The sequence below is a fragment of the Chroicocephalus ridibundus genome, chromosome 2, assembly GCF_963924245.1.
Source record: "Chroicocephalus ridibundus chromosome 2, bChrRid1.1, whole genome shotgun sequence".
Taxonomy (NCBI): domain Eukaryota; kingdom Metazoa; phylum Chordata; class Aves; order Charadriiformes; family Laridae; genus Chroicocephalus; species Chroicocephalus ridibundus.
The window spans coordinates 113,775,262-113,793,876 of NC_086285.1; the positions used below are offsets into that span (position 1 = coordinate 113,775,262).

The following is an 18,615-nucleotide window of genomic DNA, read 5'->3' on the forward strand; positions in this document are numbered from 1 at the left end:
ACTAGAAAAACAAAAAGATACAAGACCAACAAACTGTACAGTATTTAAGCAAATGCAAGTGACAGATGAAATTCAATTGTCTATGTAAAAACCTAAGTATTTATTAATTTAGCCGAAAGTAATCTTTATACATTATGCCAATACTACTTTTTAAATAGGTTATTTAATACACATTAAATCAAATGAGGGGAGAGTGAGGAAGGGAGGAGGGGCGGAAATTACAGTGGGAGGTTGCTACTGCGCTGGAGAATCCAGAACTTCTAGAAAGTCCTTGATAAATCGAAGAATCATGAACTGTGATTTTATGTAACCTCTGTTTTCAAATTTTAAATCTCTCAAACTGTCTGTATGTAGGAGATGCTGCTGCTAAGGAATAAACACATCCCCCATATCACTTTACAGCAGTGATAACTGCAGTAGGCTGTATATGCTCTAAAAGGCTTTGGTTGGGAAGAAAGCAACAACCATTATTTTTTCCTGTTGCAAAATATTTTAATGAACCTGAAGTCCCTGGGCCCTTGATATTATTGCTTAGCTCTCAAACCAAACTACAAGTCGTGCACCGATCCGACGCTGTCTGAAGGTTGTGCACAAAACAAGATGAGAACTGAAAAATCGGAGGACCGCGAGCACCCGTTGGCTTCAGGGCTGGTTTAAGTTTGCAGGATCCAAGAGCGAGAGCAGCATCTGGCAGCTTTTCTGCTTCATTCAAGCATTAGCCCCAGCGTTGTTTCAACACAACCTCTCAACTGGGTGGGCGAAGCCATTTGAGCAGTCATCTGGCTGGTGCAACATTGATATCATCTATTGACGGCCACCACGGGAAGCTATTGCCCAGTGCATCACGCAACTAATCCCCTCCAGGCAGGGCAGGGGTTGATGGGGAAACAGCTGGGGCTAACAAGGCACATGGCCTCGCTCCTCTTCCCCAAAGTGACATCTCCCTCCGACAGCTGACCGTCCCTCTGGCCAGGCCCAGCCACGCAGGTTTTGTGCCCCAGGCAGGGTTATCACCTCCATTCTCTTGGGGACCACCAGTCACCAAGCGGCAAAAGCAGCATGTCAAGCAGAGATGGGGGACAAGCTTTGTTTTGCTAACCCCAGTAACCGCATCATTTTTGCTCTGCAAACGCCTTTGACATACACAACTCCCGCAGGTTAAAAAAAGAAATGGTGGTATTACTCCTCCTGAGTTCGTCTCAAGCCTACGGACTCAAAGATCTACAGTTTCAAGGGAGCTGAGAAATACGATGTAACCTCATATGACACACACTGTGATTTTAAACAAAATGAACATCCTTTAGATGCACCAGAGTGGAACAAGGGGCCTGGGATGGCCCCTTAATTTATATCCAGCATACGTCTCAGATAAAAATTAATATAGAAAGAATAAAGACAAAGCAAAATAAACAAGACGATTATCTAATAAATCCAAGGTAGTTTAGAAGATATTTTTGTGCAAATCCACACTGTAGCAGCATTTCTGGCATGCTAAACTTACACCAACACATGCACTGGGAGATGGCCCAGTAAAGCAAAGCAGAGCAAGCACCAGTTTCATTTTAAGGGCTGTACGAAGTGTTATGCCTCATGTAGGAGGCTGCTTTTACATCATGGCCATGAAGGACGTAAAGAGAAAAGGAGCATGTGTCACAACTAACATACCACTGCTGTTTCTGCTAGCATGTTTAATTACAACAGTCTGAATTAAACTTTGGCCAAGATAAAGCAAGAACAATTTTAATTGCTAAAATTTGTGCCCTCTTCCTTAGGATCCCTCATGCTTTAGAGGGCTCTACACCACAAAGAGCTTCTTTCAAAGTTTCCCAAGGACTTGCATGGTGCATGACACTTCTCCACGTGCTGGACACTTTAAAGTAAGCCTGAAAAACAACCACTTGTGTGGGCACTATTTTGCTATTACTAAAAGGAGTGGCTAGCAATAATTAAAACTTTACCTTTCACTACCACTGACCAATGACCTCCTGGCTCCACAGAGTCAGCCACCATGACATAATTTCTCTCCTACCCATCAACAAATAAGTGATACCTTTTAAATGCTGCTGTAGTGTTACAGTCTTCCCCCAGAGGTATCTGAAATAAGGGTACGCAAGAAATACATGATATTGAAATCAACGATGAAATTTCACAGAGGTCGTAGAAGAAAGACTTCCCAATGTAAACACTTCTCCTCAGCCACTTCACCTGCAGGCTTAACTTTACAGAGAGTTGGCCACTGCTGGAGCCAAAGTCTCATCCAGGGTAAAAACACAGTCCCTGGAAATACATAAGGTGGTAACTTGATACCGTGTTGAGATCTGGCTCACAGCTCATGAAGCATGAGACCTTCACAGCACCAACAGTTTGGTCTGGAAAGACTTCCATGGAGCATTCTGGGAGACTTTCTAGGACTTCTTGAGTAGAAATAAAAACAAACGATCATGTTTGGTTTGTTTTTTTTCTAGAAGCCCTTTAATCTCCAGTAATCTGTAGCACTAAGTCTATGTATATGTGTATATATATATATACACGCTATGTTCTACAACCTATGTTCCAGACACAGGAAAGATATGTGAAAGACCTTCCTATGTGAAAGATATATTTCCCTGAAACAAGCTTTAAAATTATGCGCACTTACTGTTGCACTCCAGCTGCAGGGAGGGATAAGGAGGAGCAAGAACTACAAAATTCGGCATATGGCCACACTCAAGAAATTAACAGGTTTTTTTCTGGGATTTAGCTAATCATTTGTCTATTTACAGCTGACAGCTTCCCTGTTATCCCTTTACTCCCTCCAGCTAAAGGAGAAACACAGCTTGCTCCAATACCAACCAAGAGAACTGCATTGTAAAAAACACGAGGAACAGACCCACAAGTGAACAACTCAGGCAATGCTGTGGTTTTAATTTGCAGAAGGTTTTTATAGTTTCCCTAGGAAAGGAAAATTAAGTTTGGGAATTTTCCTGATAACTTTTGCACCACTAGGACGTTTCCAACTATTTTGCGAGAGGAGCAGAACTGCTAAGACTTCATGCACCCGGGTGGCCAAGGAGAGCAGACAGACCATGTACTCATTCCCCTCAGAAGGGGTGACAGGGTGAGCTTGTGGCTTTCCAGGCACCAGGACGTGCCCATTGGAGGTCAACTGAGACACAGACCCCCAAGAAACCAGTCTGTATTACCCTACTGACCTCAGAAATGCTTGTAGCCTGAAAAAGATAAAGTCCAAATCAAAGAAGGATTGCGAGACAATTGTCGCAGATGATGAAGACATCAAAGTGAAGGACACTGTTGCACAAGGTGATGAGTTTGAAATTCTGTAGCATAAAGTTCTTTACCTAGGACATGCCAATGTCAATCACCTTGTGTGATCATGAAGTCCCCCAGGTGGAACACCCTAATGGTGGTCGGTCACAGACAATTCAGACAAACTCTTTTTTTCAGTTTCCCATAGTTAAAAATGACTTTCAATATGAAAGAAGAGGCCTCGCACACTCTTCATAATGGGTTAAAGTTTAAGTACCATAATTGTGCAAATCCTGTAATGCAAAGAGATGCTCCTGGGCTTTTGGCCTCCATAACTTCTAATGGCAGTGCCAGTACTTACTCCTAAAGCAATTCCTATTACCAATTCTGATTACATCTTCTCTTGTTTCTGGGCTGTCAAGTAAAACAGAAGCTTCTGATAGAGGTTCTCTGTGCTGCTCATCATTTTATAGACTATTACTTTCCTCTAACATACTCCAGAGTTTTCCATCCAAGGAGTGCTATAAAAGCTTTGCTATGCGCCAATAATTTTTATGGGTCTAGTTCTGTATTATCCTTTTCTAGATGACCACAGTATTTCAGGTACACCCGCTGATCTGTGTAACAGCTACAGATCTATAAAACCTTTTAATATTTTCTTTGTTATTCTCTGTTCAGTTCCCACTGAAATCTAGCATAATTTTTGTCTGCAGTTTCACATTGAGCAGAAATTTTCATTGCTCCTTCTCTCATGATGCTCCTGAGTTAACACAACACATTTAAAACCCAGAAAAGTGCATACTCAGACCTTCTTCTCTCCAAGTGCTTCAAATTTTCGATATTGAGATCCATTTCCCATCCTCTGCCTTTATTTTTCATTCATTCCTCAGGGGTTAAGTCTACGATTAAGTTCTGTCTGGTCTTTGCTGGGCTTGACTTAAGATTAAAAAAAAAAAAACTTAATGTCATCTGAAAATTTTGCTGTATCATTGCTCGTTCCTTTTTCCAGTTCATTAAGCAGCACCAGACCCAGCAAAGAACCTTGCAGCACCCCTGCTGTTAACCTTTTGCTATGCTGAACATCGTTTTTTGTCCCTTAGCCAAAACCCCTTAACAAGCCCAGTCTATATCTTTACCACCCTTCTATCCCAAGGTTATACCCAACTCTGGTCCTTATCTGAGTAAAACTCCCATGGATTTTCACAGTCATTTTGCTTGACAACAGGGTGTTTTCAAAATCAGGGAACACAGATTATTCTCACATGGTTCAGTAGCTGTGGTTACATGATTATCTCAGTTTATCTTATTTATAGATCTTTATGGATGGAGCCTCCTTGCTGTGCCAAAAGATCAGATTGTAAGCGCAAGTCCAACTAAAGGTTCCCGCAGGTCAACCCAGCTCAGAGCACGCCTGAATTTAGCTTTTCTGTTTCTCCGAGGATGAACGCACATAGATGTACTTTTCTGCCTATACAAGGATGCGATGACACTTTTTATTGCTGCTCTTGTTATTCTATTAGTACTTCACAACGAGCGGCTTCGCTTTCCAGTGATAAAGTAACGCAATAAACAGGCAACACGATGCTGTCATCCTTTCCGCGTCAAATGAGGGAACCGGTTCCTTTGGCTTTTCTTAACGGGTGAGACTGAGAAAAACAGTTCCTGGAAAGCAAGGTCTTGCCAACCAGGAGAGCGTTTGCGGTGCTTTAGGGAAGAGTGGGGGTCTGCTGAGCCACCACCACGCCAACCCAGCGTAACGTTGCCACGGTACATGTTGCACCGGACTTAACGTTCATCCGACCTCCGCAAATCGGGCTTTTGCGGGGAGCCGGGATCACACGTTTAAATCCCTCATCTGCCCTTAAGCCGTGCCACGGCCCCGCTTTGCCGGGGTGCGCCGAGGCTCCCGGCGGGCTCTCCCTGCCCCTATTTCTCTCCCACGGGTGAAACTGAGCATTTGGTCCGGCGAGGGGGCGGGGGGGTTGAAGGGAGGGTGTCCCACGGGAGGTGACTTCAGACCGCGCGAATCCACTGGCCGCCCCCAGCGCCCACCCCGCAGTCCCGGGCAGGAGCGGGCTGCGCCTCCCCCGCCACCTCCCCCTCCCCTCCCCTCCCCTTCCCCGGGCCGGGGACCCGCCGAGGCCGGGCTCCGCTGGCGATGCTCACCTTGAGGTACTCGTTCTCCGAGCGCAGCTCCTCCACCTCCCGCTGCAGCTCCTCCGGGGCCGCCGCCGGCTCCCCGCGGCTCGGGGCTCTCCCCCCGGCCGGGGGCGCGGGCAGCGGATCCCCGCGGGGGCCGGGGGGCGGCGGGGCTCCGCGCCCGGTGCCGGTGCGGCTCTGCTCGGCGGCGGTGTGGGCGGCCGGCGGCTCCCGGTCGCTGGAGCCGGTGCCGGACTCGGCGTCGCTGCTGGCCGCCGGGGCCAGGCGCTGCTCGTCGGAGAGGGGCTCGGAGGGGCAGTCGGAGAGGTCGGAGCTGCTGTCCGTGTGGCCGACGCGGGCCAGCGCCGCCGCCGCATGGCCGCTGCCCGCCGCGGCGCCCCGCTTCCCCTTCCTGCCCTTGCCGGGTGGCGGGGCCGCCTCGCCGCCGGGCTGCTGCCGCCCCCCACCCCGGCCGCCGGGGCCCGGCTCCGGACCGCGGGCCCCTCGCTTGGCGCAAGGGGCGGCCTTGACGCCCGCCCTGCCGGCGGCGCTGAGGGGGGCGGCGGCGGCCTTGCCCCCCGGGGCGGCGGGGCGGCGGGAGAGGCGGCCCGGCGCCGCCAGCAGCCCCGCGGCCGGCGGGTGGGAGCCGGGGTGCGGCGACGGGGGCGACCGGCCGGGGAGGCCGGGCGACTTGGGGGGAGCGGGCGGCGGCTTGGCGGCGGCGGCGGCGCGGGCGTGGAGGTCCTTGAGGAAGGGTCTGGCGGGCGACGGGGCGCGGTGCAGCCTCTTCTTTTCGGCGTGCGGGTGGTGGTGGCCGGGAGAAGGCGGCGGCGGCGGCCGCAGCGCGTCGCCGGGCCCCGGGCCGGGGCCGGGGCCGTTCATCGCCTCCATAACGCGGGCCGGGGGCGGCGGGGCGGCAGCGGTGGCCGCGGCGGCGCCCGGCGGCGGCAGGAGCGAGGGTCCCCGCGGGGCGCGGCAGCAGGACGGGCAGCCTCCTCCAGCCTCCTCGCTCGCTCTCTCATCACTTCTGCTTCTCCCAGTCACAGCCCTCACACTTTTCTTTCTCGATCCCCCTCTTCCTGCCCCCCCACCCCCACCACCACCACCACCTCCTCCTCCTTCTTCTCCTCCTCCTCCTCGCCGCTCTCTCCCGAGCACTGATTTGTTTCAATAAAACGAGCCCAAATCCCCCGGTGGCAGCCGTCTCCTCCTCCTCCTCCTCCCTCTCCTTCCCCTCCCGCTCCCCTCTCTGCCTGTCTCAGCTTGATGCAGCTCAAGTTGTGATGCAGCCCCCCCAAAAACCTCCTTTTCCCTTCAATCCGAGGCAAAGGCGTGTTTCCCGGCTGCCTTCGCCTCCGCTCGCAAACCCCCGCTCAGCCCACCGGCGCCGCTAACCCCATGGCTCCCCGCTGCCCCCGGCCCCAGCTCCAGCTCCGGCCGCCGCCTCCGCCCGGCTCCTGAAATAGCCCCGCTGCTGCCGGGGCCGCTCGGCGCGGCGCTGCCCGCCTGTGCGCAGGATCCGCCCCCTCTGTCAGCCAGCCAGGCTGCTCTCCCTGCAAACTACTTTCCTCGCAGGCTTTATTATTATAGGGGCGCCTCTGCCAGCCGCTTCCTATCAGAAAGCCTCATTTGGGGAGAAATTTTAATTTCCCGGCCATGAGCTGTATAGCGCTGCCCTTGTATTTTTTTTATTTTTTTTTTTTTTGAGCTCAGACTTCATGAAAACCCTCTCTCCAGAGATTGGCAGCAACAACACAACAGCCACCGCATTATCTCTTTGCTCAGGGCAGACACAGGTTCACCCAGAGGCAGGGCTCAGTATCCGAGGGAATCGGCAAGTTCCTGGCTATGGCTAAACTACAAAAGGCACGGACCTATCCTTTTGGAGCACGGGGCTATGAAATTACAGCCCTTGCATTTGCAAAGCACCCGGAGAGTAAATGACAGGGAGGAGAGGCTCAAGCGTGGGAAAGCGGCGCAGCCTAATGGGTAGAGCAGAGCAGCAGCAGCCGGGATGGTTCTGACTCCTCCGCTTGGACACAGCGGGACCTTGGACTAGCCGCGGTGGCTCCCTTCTCTGCTCAGACGGAGGTGGTGAATGGCGGTGCTTAGCTCATGAAATCCTTGGGAGGCTCAAGTCATCCACATCTAAAGTGCAGCGACTGCAGCGCGCCCCGGGAAAGGGCAGTGCAGGGAGTCGGGGGGGGGGGGGGGGGGGGGGGGGGGGGGAAGGAGTGGGGGAGCAACACCTTGGGGCGCTCCGGGTCCCCCGCTCCCCCTATCTGGGTGCAAGGTATTACCCCGAAAGCCACCGGGCACCACCACAGCAGCAGTCAGGGTGGCCAAGGTAAGGCCAGGCAGCTGGCTCTGGCAGTCCCGCTCCAGGTCCGGTGCCAGGCGACGTGGAGTCCCTGACCCGGGGGCCCGGGCCCGCCTGCCTGGGGAAGAGCTGGGACCGCCCTGGCATCCCGGGACTAAGCCTTGTCTCGGTAAACGAGGGGAAAACTGATTTATCCTGCTGAATAGCAGCACCGATGCTGCCGCATGAGTATGCAACAGGTAGTCCTTATTTTGCAAAGGCTGCAGAGGTGAAAAAAATAATAATATTCAAATCAGAGCTGTGTTTACAGGTCTCCAGGAACTGGGAGCAGCTCTTCGGCACCGCCCCGGGCAGCCGGCGTGGGCAGCGGCAGCCGGGAGAGCGCGGTGACGGGCGGGCTGCCGGCGGGGCCGGGCGTGGGGCGCCTCCAGCAGCCCGGAGAAAGCCGGGGCTAGGGGCCGGCGGCGGAGGCGGCGACCGGGGTCCCTCCCCGTCCTCGTCCGGCGGGACAGACCTCCCCGTCCCCGGCCGGTGGGACAGACAGACCTCCCCGGCAGGGCGGGGCGGGGCGGTGCGGTCCTTCCGCGAGTGGGCAGGAGATGAAAGCCCCGCTCCAGGGCACCCACCGGGCCATTTGTTGCTGTTGTTGGGTGGGTGTTTTTTTTAATCTTTTGGCAAATTCAGCTTCTGTTACTGATCACGGTTTCCCCCCGTTGGCATCGCTGCCGGCTGGCTCGGTTCCCGCATCCAGATGTACCTTTCAGGTCACACGGCAATGTACCTTTTGTGGCAAAGATTGCACTTATTGCTGTCTGTCTGTACATCCAGTAGAGCTATCAGGAAGACCTCGTCGGTCCAAGTCCTTTAAAATTTCTACAAAATACTCTGAGGAAAGGAAAACACAGCAAGCCCACAGCAAACACACTTGCAGGTGTAAGCCCCCTCATCCTCCCTCCATGTGCAACATTAGTAATTTACTTGATTGGGTGACATAAGAAGTCTATATAAGCAATATGAAGTGGCTCAGGTAGAGTTTGATCTAGGAGAACGACTCATGAAATATAAACTCTTGGTCCTTTTTATTGACAGAGCATTTGTCAGGCCATTGCACATTATCAGTGTTTCCTACCAAGCTGCTGTGCTCTTAATTGGGGTTTTGTTTTTGGCAATACAGTGCTGGTCAATTCAAGCAATCCTCCCTTTCAAGAATGCTTGAGAGTGAAAGAGATGGCAATTGCTGTATTCCATCCTGAGAAATAGTAATTATTGTGGAAATACTACATATTATGGATGTTGCCCTAGATGAGAGATACCAGAAAGGTTGTTTTGCTCTACTGTATTGCCACTCTCACTTGGTTTTCGTTATAACTTTCAAGAATAGACGGGAATTCCAGCTTTGCTTATTAGATTTGCAGGGTGTTCTATTCCTGTGATGAAAGGGGAACTGCTCTGTAATAATTTATGAGTACCCTGTTTTGACTTTGCCCCACGAACAGAACAGTTCAATTCAAAAGGAAAATGAAAGGAAAAAGTATGTCTCAAGATAAGCCACTTTTCTACAAACAATAGCTGAGAGACAGTGCCAGGCTTCTTTGCACTGGAGGGGAAAGGAATTAGGGAGGTGAAAAAAGGAGCACATTCACAAAAGGCTGGGAATTGTCTGGGAGAATTAATCTGAGACACTTGAGTGCCTGACAGAGAGTCCGGTTTCCTGTGGTTACCTTGTTTTTTAGATTGCAATTTTACATTGCAAATATATGAATAAATATATTTTTTTTCTATTTTATGGTGTTTTTTTTTTCCCACTACATGCTTTGTTTCAACTGCTAAATGATTTATTTTTAAGATATCTTTTTATATTGCTGTGCATCACTCACCACAAGCTCCTGAAGGCAAAAAGAAATGAGGCTCAGCCTACTTCTGAGGAGATACCCTCGATAAATAGAGCCTCAGAATAATTAAAGGCCCGCGACGTGGCAGGGTGACTGACCTTAGATCAGAAAGGCGACTGGAAGAGCAGATACCTCTGTAAGCTTGCATCCTTGTATTCTGTGCTTCTTCCTCTCATTGAAACATACATTAAGGTTCGTTACCCCTTGCGTTCAGAGGCAGCCCCGCTTCAAATAGGCATCTTAATAAAGTGATGTATTTAGATTGATGCTCAAGGAAAATAGCTGCGGAACTGAAAACATGCAGCAGCAAAACACATTTGGCTGAGACGAATGCTCAGTCACACTAAGATCCCTTTACATTGTGCTGGCAGTATAAAGCGTTTAATAACAAAGAAATGCAGTCTCCTTAACCCTCGCTGGGCACGTGCCGGGCTGGGTGCAGATGGCAGATTTGTGTGGTATGAGGCCAGCTGTAGTATTTTGGCCGTGTTCCTCTGTCCTCTGCTGTCTGTGAGATGCCATTTGGGGATCCCTACAAAAGTGGTGTAAATAAGCATGGTGTGAATGAGAATAAGACCTAATATGAAAGCTAAGTGCATACCACAGAAATCTCCATTGGGCTAGGCAAATGCCCAGTAAGGATTACTGATATCATATTTCTTATTTATTTATATCAAACCATTTTTTCCTTTACTTAAAACTCGCTAGTGGTTCTCACAGGAACATGCAGGCACAGACTATCACTCTTACCCTAATTCTCCTCTCCCTTTCGTTTTATTTGCTTGTAATGTCCAATTGTTTTCTCTTATCGTAAATTAGTCATACACTCCCTGGTGGTGGAATGGTTCTTATATGCCTGTGTAGCTCTTAACATAATAGGACGTCTGGGTGTTGGTTGAATAATACAAATAATCAGACATAACACTTTTACAACAAATTTATTTTGGCAATGTCGATATCCTTTGTCTGATTAACGCAGACATTTGATAACTGAGTTGTATTTGCACAAATAATTATGAAAAGTCGATGCTAAGTCTGACTGCTTAGATTAGCTGTCGCACATCTTACAAAGCATAAGGCACAGTTTTTAGCAGTGCAGGGCTGCCTAAATTCTTTTCTAGGGCTGAGGCACGAGAGAGTTTACAATTACTTAGGGAAGATGTGAAGAGGCTCAATCTAAATGTAAATTTGTCCCTCAGCCGGCCCAGCTTACAGTAGCCTAAGCCTAAGCTGTTATTTTCTCCTATTTCAAATCCCTATTTGAAATCTACTTCAATGACACCATAAGAGCAGCCAACTTACAATGGCTGGCCTTGGAGTTACAAGGGAGCACTGATGTTTACGGAGCTAAAACAAAATAATAGATGAAGACACAAAGGCATCCGTACAGGCCACACGTATGGATAAAACAGCATATATCTGGTCGAGTCTATCATTATTCCCCCTTTATATGTAGCAGATCATGAGTTGTAATTTCTTTGTGGCCACATTGTGCTTTGTGATTATACCATCCCAGAGGAATCCTAATCAGGGCCAGCAGGTGCTACAGTAACACGTTAACAACAGCAACGAGGCATAGCTTCAGCAGAAAAATGTGTGACATTTTCAAGTTCACAAATCCTATTTTTTTTCAATCTCTTCCTTTAACTGATGCCTTTCCTTGGGGGCTTCAAAGCCCTGGAGACCTTTTTTAAAGCTTTATTCCGGGTCCCAGGAGTTACGTCTACATTGTGATGTCTTGCTCCTTATTTGTACAAAACTCCACTATTAAAGGTCTCAGTTCTTTACCAGAGCCTCTCTCCTACACTAGCAATATTACCGATTGCCATAATTCAATCAGGGAATAGAAATAATTGCATGAACTATCTCCTAGTCCTAAAAGACCTCAGTACTAGAAGAAGGGCTCAGGGAGACTTCAGACATCTTCATCCAAAAGTGTGGTGCCCCAAAGCCCATCACCCAGCCCCACAGACTCCTAGCTCTGTTGGCCATCTTAATTTTGGCCATAAAGCTCCATAGAATCATAGAATCATTTAGGTTAGAAAAGACCCTTGGGATCATCGAGTCCAACCATCATCTCCACTCTACAAAGTTCTCCCTTACACCATGTCCATTAACACCACATCTAAACGAGTCTTAAACACATCCAGGGATGGTGACTACACCACCTCCCTGGGCAGCCTATTCCAGTGTCTGACCACTCTTTCTGTGAAGAATTTTTTCCTAATGTCCAGCCTAAACCTACCCTGCTGCAGCTTGAAGCCATTCCCTCTTGTTCTATCGCTAATTACCTGTGAGAAGAGACCAGCACCAACCTCTCTACAATGTCCTTTCAAGTAGTTGTAGAGAGTGATGAGGTCTCCCCTCAGCCTCCTCTTCCTCAAACTAAACAGTCCCAGCTCCTTCAATCGCTCCCCATAAGATTTATTCCCCAGGCCCTTCACCAGCTTCGTTGCCCTCCTCTGCACTCGCTCCAGCACCTCGATATCTCTCTTGTATTGAGGTGCCCAGAACTGGACACAATACTCAAGGTGTGGCCTCACCAGTGCTGAGTACAGGGGGACAATCACCTCCCTCCTTCTGCTGGTCACACTATTTCTAATACAAGCCAGGTTGCCATTGGCTTTTTTGGCCACCTGGGCACACTGCTGGCTCATGTTCAGCCGCTTGTCAATTAGAACCCCCAGGTCCTTTTCTGCCAGGCAGCTCTCCAGCCACACTTCCCCAAGCCTGTAGCGATGCATGGGGTTGTTGTGGCCCAAGTGCAGGACCCGACACTTGGCCTTGTTGAAGCTCATACTGTTAGCATTGGCCCATCGGTCCAATCTATCCAAGTCTCTCTGTAGAGCCTCCCTATCCTCCATGGGCGACCAGAGCTTTTCCTTCGTGTATGTCCATGCCAGCTCAGTCGGAGCCAGCGATGGATCCCCTAAGCATCATAGGGTCACCACTAATGGTAACACCACCCTCTGGTAGGTGTTGGGGTCCCAGCAAAACATAGCAGCAAGCAGCTCTGTTGAGAAAACAGCAGCACCCCACCTCTCGCAGGGGGCCTGGTGGCCATGTGGCGAGGCAGCACGTGGGATGTTGGGCTTCAAAGCCTTTCCCAGGCTGCAGGGATTAAAGACCAAATCCTCAAATGCCAAGGGGCTGGTGGGGCTCGCTGACTTCTATCAGTCGTTCCTGCTGGTGCCAAGCCTTTGTGTGTGTGTGTGAAACCTCCTGGGATCATGGTTGGCAAGCATATATGGCTCTTGCACCCTTCTTGCTGGGGAGAGAGCTTGGGCCTCCCTGTGCAAGCAGCTGGTTCTTCCCATGGGTGAAGCCCTCCGCCCCCTCTCCCTGTTCCTCCAGCTCCGGGTTAGTCACCACTGCCTGGGCTGAAATCTGCAACCCTGTTATGGGCGGGCATTCCCAAGTGTGCACGGTTCTTCTTTCAATGTCCAAGGAAATGCCAAAGAGCCAGAACGTGAAGTCCTACATGTCCAGCATTACAGGGCAGGGTTTTTCTGGTCTGGTGTCAGCTTTAGAGTCACAAAAGTTCATGCTGAGGCCTGAACCTGAACAGTGTTACCCACTGTTCCATCTCTGCATACTACAGCCAACTATAATGTCCAATGGGAAAAAAAACCTCCAGAATTAATATACCGTGCTATCAAACCAAGGGACATCTGTGAACTTCAAACACCAAGGAGCACATACTGTGCTGTTAAAGTTATTGCCTATTTCAGAACTAAACAAGTCAAACATGCAGTTTCTAATATTAATGAATTTGTACTTTTCCTTCTCACAAACCACCTGCGACCTCAATAAACACCTACATGCACACTTTAAAATTTATCATCCACTCACCACTGTACACACAAGTATCTAGGATCTGGTATTGTCTGTAACATAGCATTGTGTACTGCTCATTTTCCAGCTCCTTAACTTTCCAGGGACCATTTATTGCATTTCAACGAGTCGTTCTTTTCAAGTAGAATTGCTACAGCTTCTTCTGTTCCTGGTTAACCTTTACATGCTGCAGGTGCAGCTCAACCCAGTAGACCACTACTGTTTGTTTTAGGATTATTTGGGGGTTTGGGGGGGGGGGGTGTAACTGTACTCAATCAAGACTTTCAAAGCCATAATACATTTACTTGTTTTGAACCTCTGAATGTTTGGTGACATTCAAAAGCAAGAAACCAAACAAGTCACAAATCATTGGGAATCAAAGGCTGGCCCTAGTCAGAGGTACCAAAAGAGGAACAGTACATTTTGGGTCTTCCTTCACAGACAGTAGGGAGCTGGCACCAAAAAGCAGCACTAATTTATCAGCCATTCAATGAGGAAAAAGACAGATGGGTCGTGTGCTTGTTACTTACTGAAGACAGATGCTTTTCACAGGTTCTGGTGGTTGAAACTGATAAGTATGATGGGATACACTGTTTGTAAGATATAGTTTGATATTACCTCAACACCAGAAATATTTCACAGAATTATGAAACATATTTTGAAAGCTGAGGAGGAAGACCAATAATATGACTGCTGGTTGGCAGTGTTATTAGTTTGGATATTCTGTAAGGGAAGTGTCACCTTACACTGAGCAAAACATCAGTCTTAGAATATTATAAATTATCCATTTCTAATGGTACAGTTGGCTGAAGAAGGCTGCAGAAAATATCATATTCTGCACACACACACACACATACCTCTGATAACTAACCAATACCCCAATATAGCAAACATTCAGTAGGATTAACTTCCTAGATACATCTGTGCCAAATTTAGCAATTAAAGAGTCAGTATTTTTCCACAGTGCTTCATTCCCACTGTATTATTTCCCTCTGCTCTTAGCACCTCTTCAACTATTTCTTTTCTGACCGTGATTAAGGAGGCCGTTCCCAGCAGAAACTAAATCTCAAATTTTTTTTCATTCCCACTTCAGTTCCTCCTAAGATGCTGTGGGCAGACATGCTGTAGTCTTTATTGTGTCTCTTTTCAGTAATTTCAATTAATCTACCTCCAATTGATACTAAACCTTTAGGACCTCTGCTTTTAGTGCCAGTTCCCTTCAAAGCTGTGGCTGTTTTTGATTTAAGTCTGGGTTTTGAGACAGCTGCTCCCTAGTTGTTTCTTTTTTTCTGCCTCTGAAAAATCCCAAACAATTGCTTCTTACAAATACTCTGACTGTGATGGTTTAGGACTCGCTTTGTCCTCAGTGCATCTGCTGTTCTGTTAGGGCTCAGGCAAGCTGATTACTGAAGTCTGCTTCCCAGCTTGTGCTTTCACACGGTTTCCTCTCCGACTCTCCCATCCAAATTTGGGGCATGTCACTGCATCACCATGTGAAAGTCAAGCTCTCGATTACGCAGCACCTTTGAGGCAAGCCCACAGTTACCTCCTGCAGTTTAGACTCTTCTGGCAAGGCTCCACAATCAGTTGAGAAATCGATGATTTTTGAGGAACACGCAAACTCTCGCCCACCAGTGTTTAAGTACCGAAAAATAAAGGCCTGGAAGAAGGAGAAGCCAATGAGCAGGAATGCGTTATACTGACATAAAGAGAAGTGTAAGCGAGTAAGATTGTTGTCCATACATCCGAGGGATGCTTGGAAGATGGACCATTGGTTGCAGGGGACAGTAGAGGCACAATATAATTACAATCTAAGCACAATATAAGTCACCAAAGAATAGTATTAGTGGTATGTTCAAGGTTCCACACTCTTTCAGTAAATAAGTCATTGACTTTAATTTGTGAATTTAAACAAATACTGTTAGCAATTCAGAAGTCGAAGAATAAGCTTTGCTTGCTTTCTTAACTTGTCTCATAGTCTGTTACAGTTTGTTTCTGATCAGTAGCAGAACCGACAGCGTTGTTTCCCTGCACCTGTAACAAATGATTCAACAATGAAGTTTTTCCCTAAAAGAAGGAATTACTGTTCACTAAAAAATATTTTCAGATCAGCAGACGCCTGTAGCATATCCAAGAAGTGTCCTTAGCACTGAATTAGTAGAATTCCAAAAAAGGCTCAGAAATTAGAGACCAGTTATATATTTACAACTATCCTGGGCTAAGCGACACAGGACTAGTTTCTTTTTTAATGCTGGGGAAAACTCCACTTTTGGAAGACTCTAGTGTCTGAATCCGTGAAAATATTTACTTTATAGCCAGCTAGGTCATGTAGGATTCAAGGTCTCAGAGTTTCCAAGCCTTGCCAGGTGCAGGCACGAGGAGGAGCGAGGCCTGGGCATTTGACCCGGGCTGGCCAACAGGATTGTTTCATACAGTGAACGTCACATTCACTATCAATTAGAAAGTTTGCTGAGGAGTTTCTCTCTCTCCCTTGATGGCGGCGGTCCAGAGAATTCCTTGCCCCTGTGCCGGACCCTTGAGCCCTTCCCTCCTTCCCGAAGCCGTTGCGCTCGCAGTGTCCGACATTTGCTGCCCACGGCTGGGAGTGCACGGCTTCTGCTGGTGGAATGGGCTGAGCATAATCCTTGTATATCTTATATTAGTATCAGGATTAATACTGGTTCTTTAGTACTATTGTAATTATTTAGTCTTATCCTATTAAATCTATTTATATTTCAACCCTTGTGTTTCCTTGCTTTCCCCGACTCCGCTTTCTGGGTGGGGAGGGGTCGTTGGGTGATAGAATAATTGTCTAAACGACAATAAATTGTTACGGGTTTTCTCAAACCATAACAACACTACTTCGGGGCTCTTCTCTTTTGAGGCTAGTTTGAAGCAGTTCTTTATGTCATTTAGTACTGGAAATGCCCACATTTTATAAAGAATTAGATACAACCTGATAACTAATTGATTTACTGCATCTCAGTTTGTAGGGTCAAGCTCAGAACTATACTGAAGTGCCCTGCCAGAGCAGGAAAAACAGGGGAAGAAGAAGAACAGGGAGGAAGAAGACTTTTCTAGTTATCTTATCTTGGAAGACTGTTTGGAGTCTGTTCTCCAGCCTCTGAAGGCAGAAATATCTTTTTGTTCAACTTTTTGCGTGGCAATGGAATTAGAGCTCTAATATTCTCTATTTAAAATTGAGGTGACAGGGTGGTGCTAGCACTAACCAGCCTTAAAATGTTAAATGTATTTTAATGCCTTCCCTGTGCACAATTAGTCCAATATTCATATGAAGACCTTTTTACATTAAAGACAAAATAAAACGAAACCTCAGTTTCTTGGATATCTTGGTCTGAGAGTGATGACAAGTTCCCGCTGCTGCATTATGCCGATGCTGCAACTTCCTAAATTAATTTATCCTAATCCTCAGTAAGAACAGGTGCTTGCCCGAGGGATGCCATGGCAGTGGGTGCTTTGGGAGTGCTAGTGCTGAGGCAGGCGTGAGAACCAGCCCCCTTCACAGCGGGGTGCAGGCGATGCTGCTGGCAGAGGTGCTCGCCCCAGCCCCAGCCCTTCTGCCCTGAGCTGGGAGGAGACAGGTCCCAGGTTCAGTTTTCCACCCTTTCTCCCACCCACGCTGCCATGGGCTTGGCTCTCTGTCCCAAGGTTTTGTCTCAGCCCTCCCCAAGGAGGGACCGAAGAGCCAAGTGGCTTGTTCACAACCACCGTTTTGGGCGGTAGGGATGATCCGGGAGCGCGGGCTGGGCTGTGAGCTGGAGCCCTGGCTCTGCTGCTCCTGTCCATGGAGAAATGGATCTAACTCCATTGACTATGGTGGCACAGCTTATGACTGCTTGGACAAGACTGGATTAATCCCAGAGAAAAAAACAGAGGAGGAAGATCTCCCCTACCAAGAGGGGATATGGGCACGGAGGTGAAATCACAAGCCAGCTACTGCTCCGGGAAAGAGCAGAAGATGACTCAGCATTGGGTGTAGCGTAGACATTAATTAAAAATAATAAAATGAAACTGTTGATACTTTCATAGAACAGCTAACGTTCTTCTACCAAGAGGTTATGAAATGCACAACAAATAGCAGCTGCCACTTATTTCAAATTTTCTGAAGGTTTTCAATAAAATCTGTCTTTGGAGGTTGTTGACAATTCATCTTGCAATGAGCTGAAAACTTAATGCAAAGTGGGAAGTACGTAGAGATAACTGGCAAAAATGGAAAGATGTTAATTGTTGATTTTGTCAAGGAATATCACAACACAATTGTCATTTTCAATCTATTTATTTGCAATTTAGAAGAGGAAGTGAATGTCTTCATTCACAAAATTTGCTGATAGCAAAATTTCATTCTGGTGGCTCAAGAATGCGACAGACTCTAGGAAAACCTTAATGAAATTAGGTAATAGACAATTTTGTAGTAAACTAAATTTAGACCCACTCAAGACTGGGGACTAGAGATGAGTGAATAATTATTTCTAAAACGTATTCAGCATATTTAGCTTTTGTGCACTTGCAAAATGCTAAAGATCCATTTATGGTTTTCCAAACTTCATTATTTGTTTCAGTTATTTCCAAAGTAATTGTTATGAATAATTCTCAATTCATAAATTGTTCATGGTGAGTTCTGGACATTTCATTAGGGAGGACTTCAAAACACATGCCCTGACTCCCAGTTCCAGGTTAGTGGTATCTGAAAACAGCAATCCAAACTAATTTCTGTCCTTTTAACCCCAGAGCATCCTCCATTTATGCATTAATTAAATATGATAATAAGAGATTTCTAAAAGTTTAGAATTAGCTAAATTAAGGGAAGTGAAAGAGTAATGTATGATAGAGTAGAAATTGTAATGGTAAGACACAGAACATGGATCACCCTTTCTTATCCTGTTTTGTATGAAAGAGAACTCTACAGGATTTTAAAAATATAAGCTAGAACATATACTCTGAATCAGAGCTTAGCAGCAATAAGAAAAACTAAGCCAAAAACTATAAAACGACGTTTAGAAAAATTACAATATATTGGAATAAGGAATAAATACAGAATAGAGGAGAACTGATCCTAGTAAAAGTGTTTTTTTTGAAGGAAAACCGTAGAAAGCCCATAGAAAAGCTCAGAGAGTTTGTAGGACCCAAAATGATTGTCCCACTATCACAGGAACCTCTTTAGTG

The 18,615-nt window shown here is 47.4% G+C and overlaps 1 protein-coding gene across 10 annotated transcripts in view; it reads right to left on the reverse strand.

Annotated features, from left to right (window-relative positions):
* The window catches only part of MTCL1 (microtubule crosslinking factor 1), a 111,751-nt gene extending 104,827 nt beyond the window's left edge, over window positions 1-6,924 (reverse strand). For 5 of the 10 annotated variants that reach the window (XM_063326566.1, XM_063326562.1, XM_063326569.1 and 2 more), the window contains exon 1: window positions 5,413-5,952. Coding sequence is in view for 4 of the 10 variants with exons in the window: in XM_063326561.1 (XP_063182631.1) it covers window positions 5,413-6,276 (864 nt within the window). In the remaining 6 variants the exon portion in view is untranslated. Of the gene's footprint in view, window positions 1-5,412 lie in introns of all 10 variants that reach the window. The other 5 variants (XM_063326561.1, XM_063326563.1, XM_063326560.1 and 2 more) reach the window with 3 other exon arrangements.
* Between the last annotated feature and the right edge of the window lie 11,691 nt (window positions 6,925-18,615).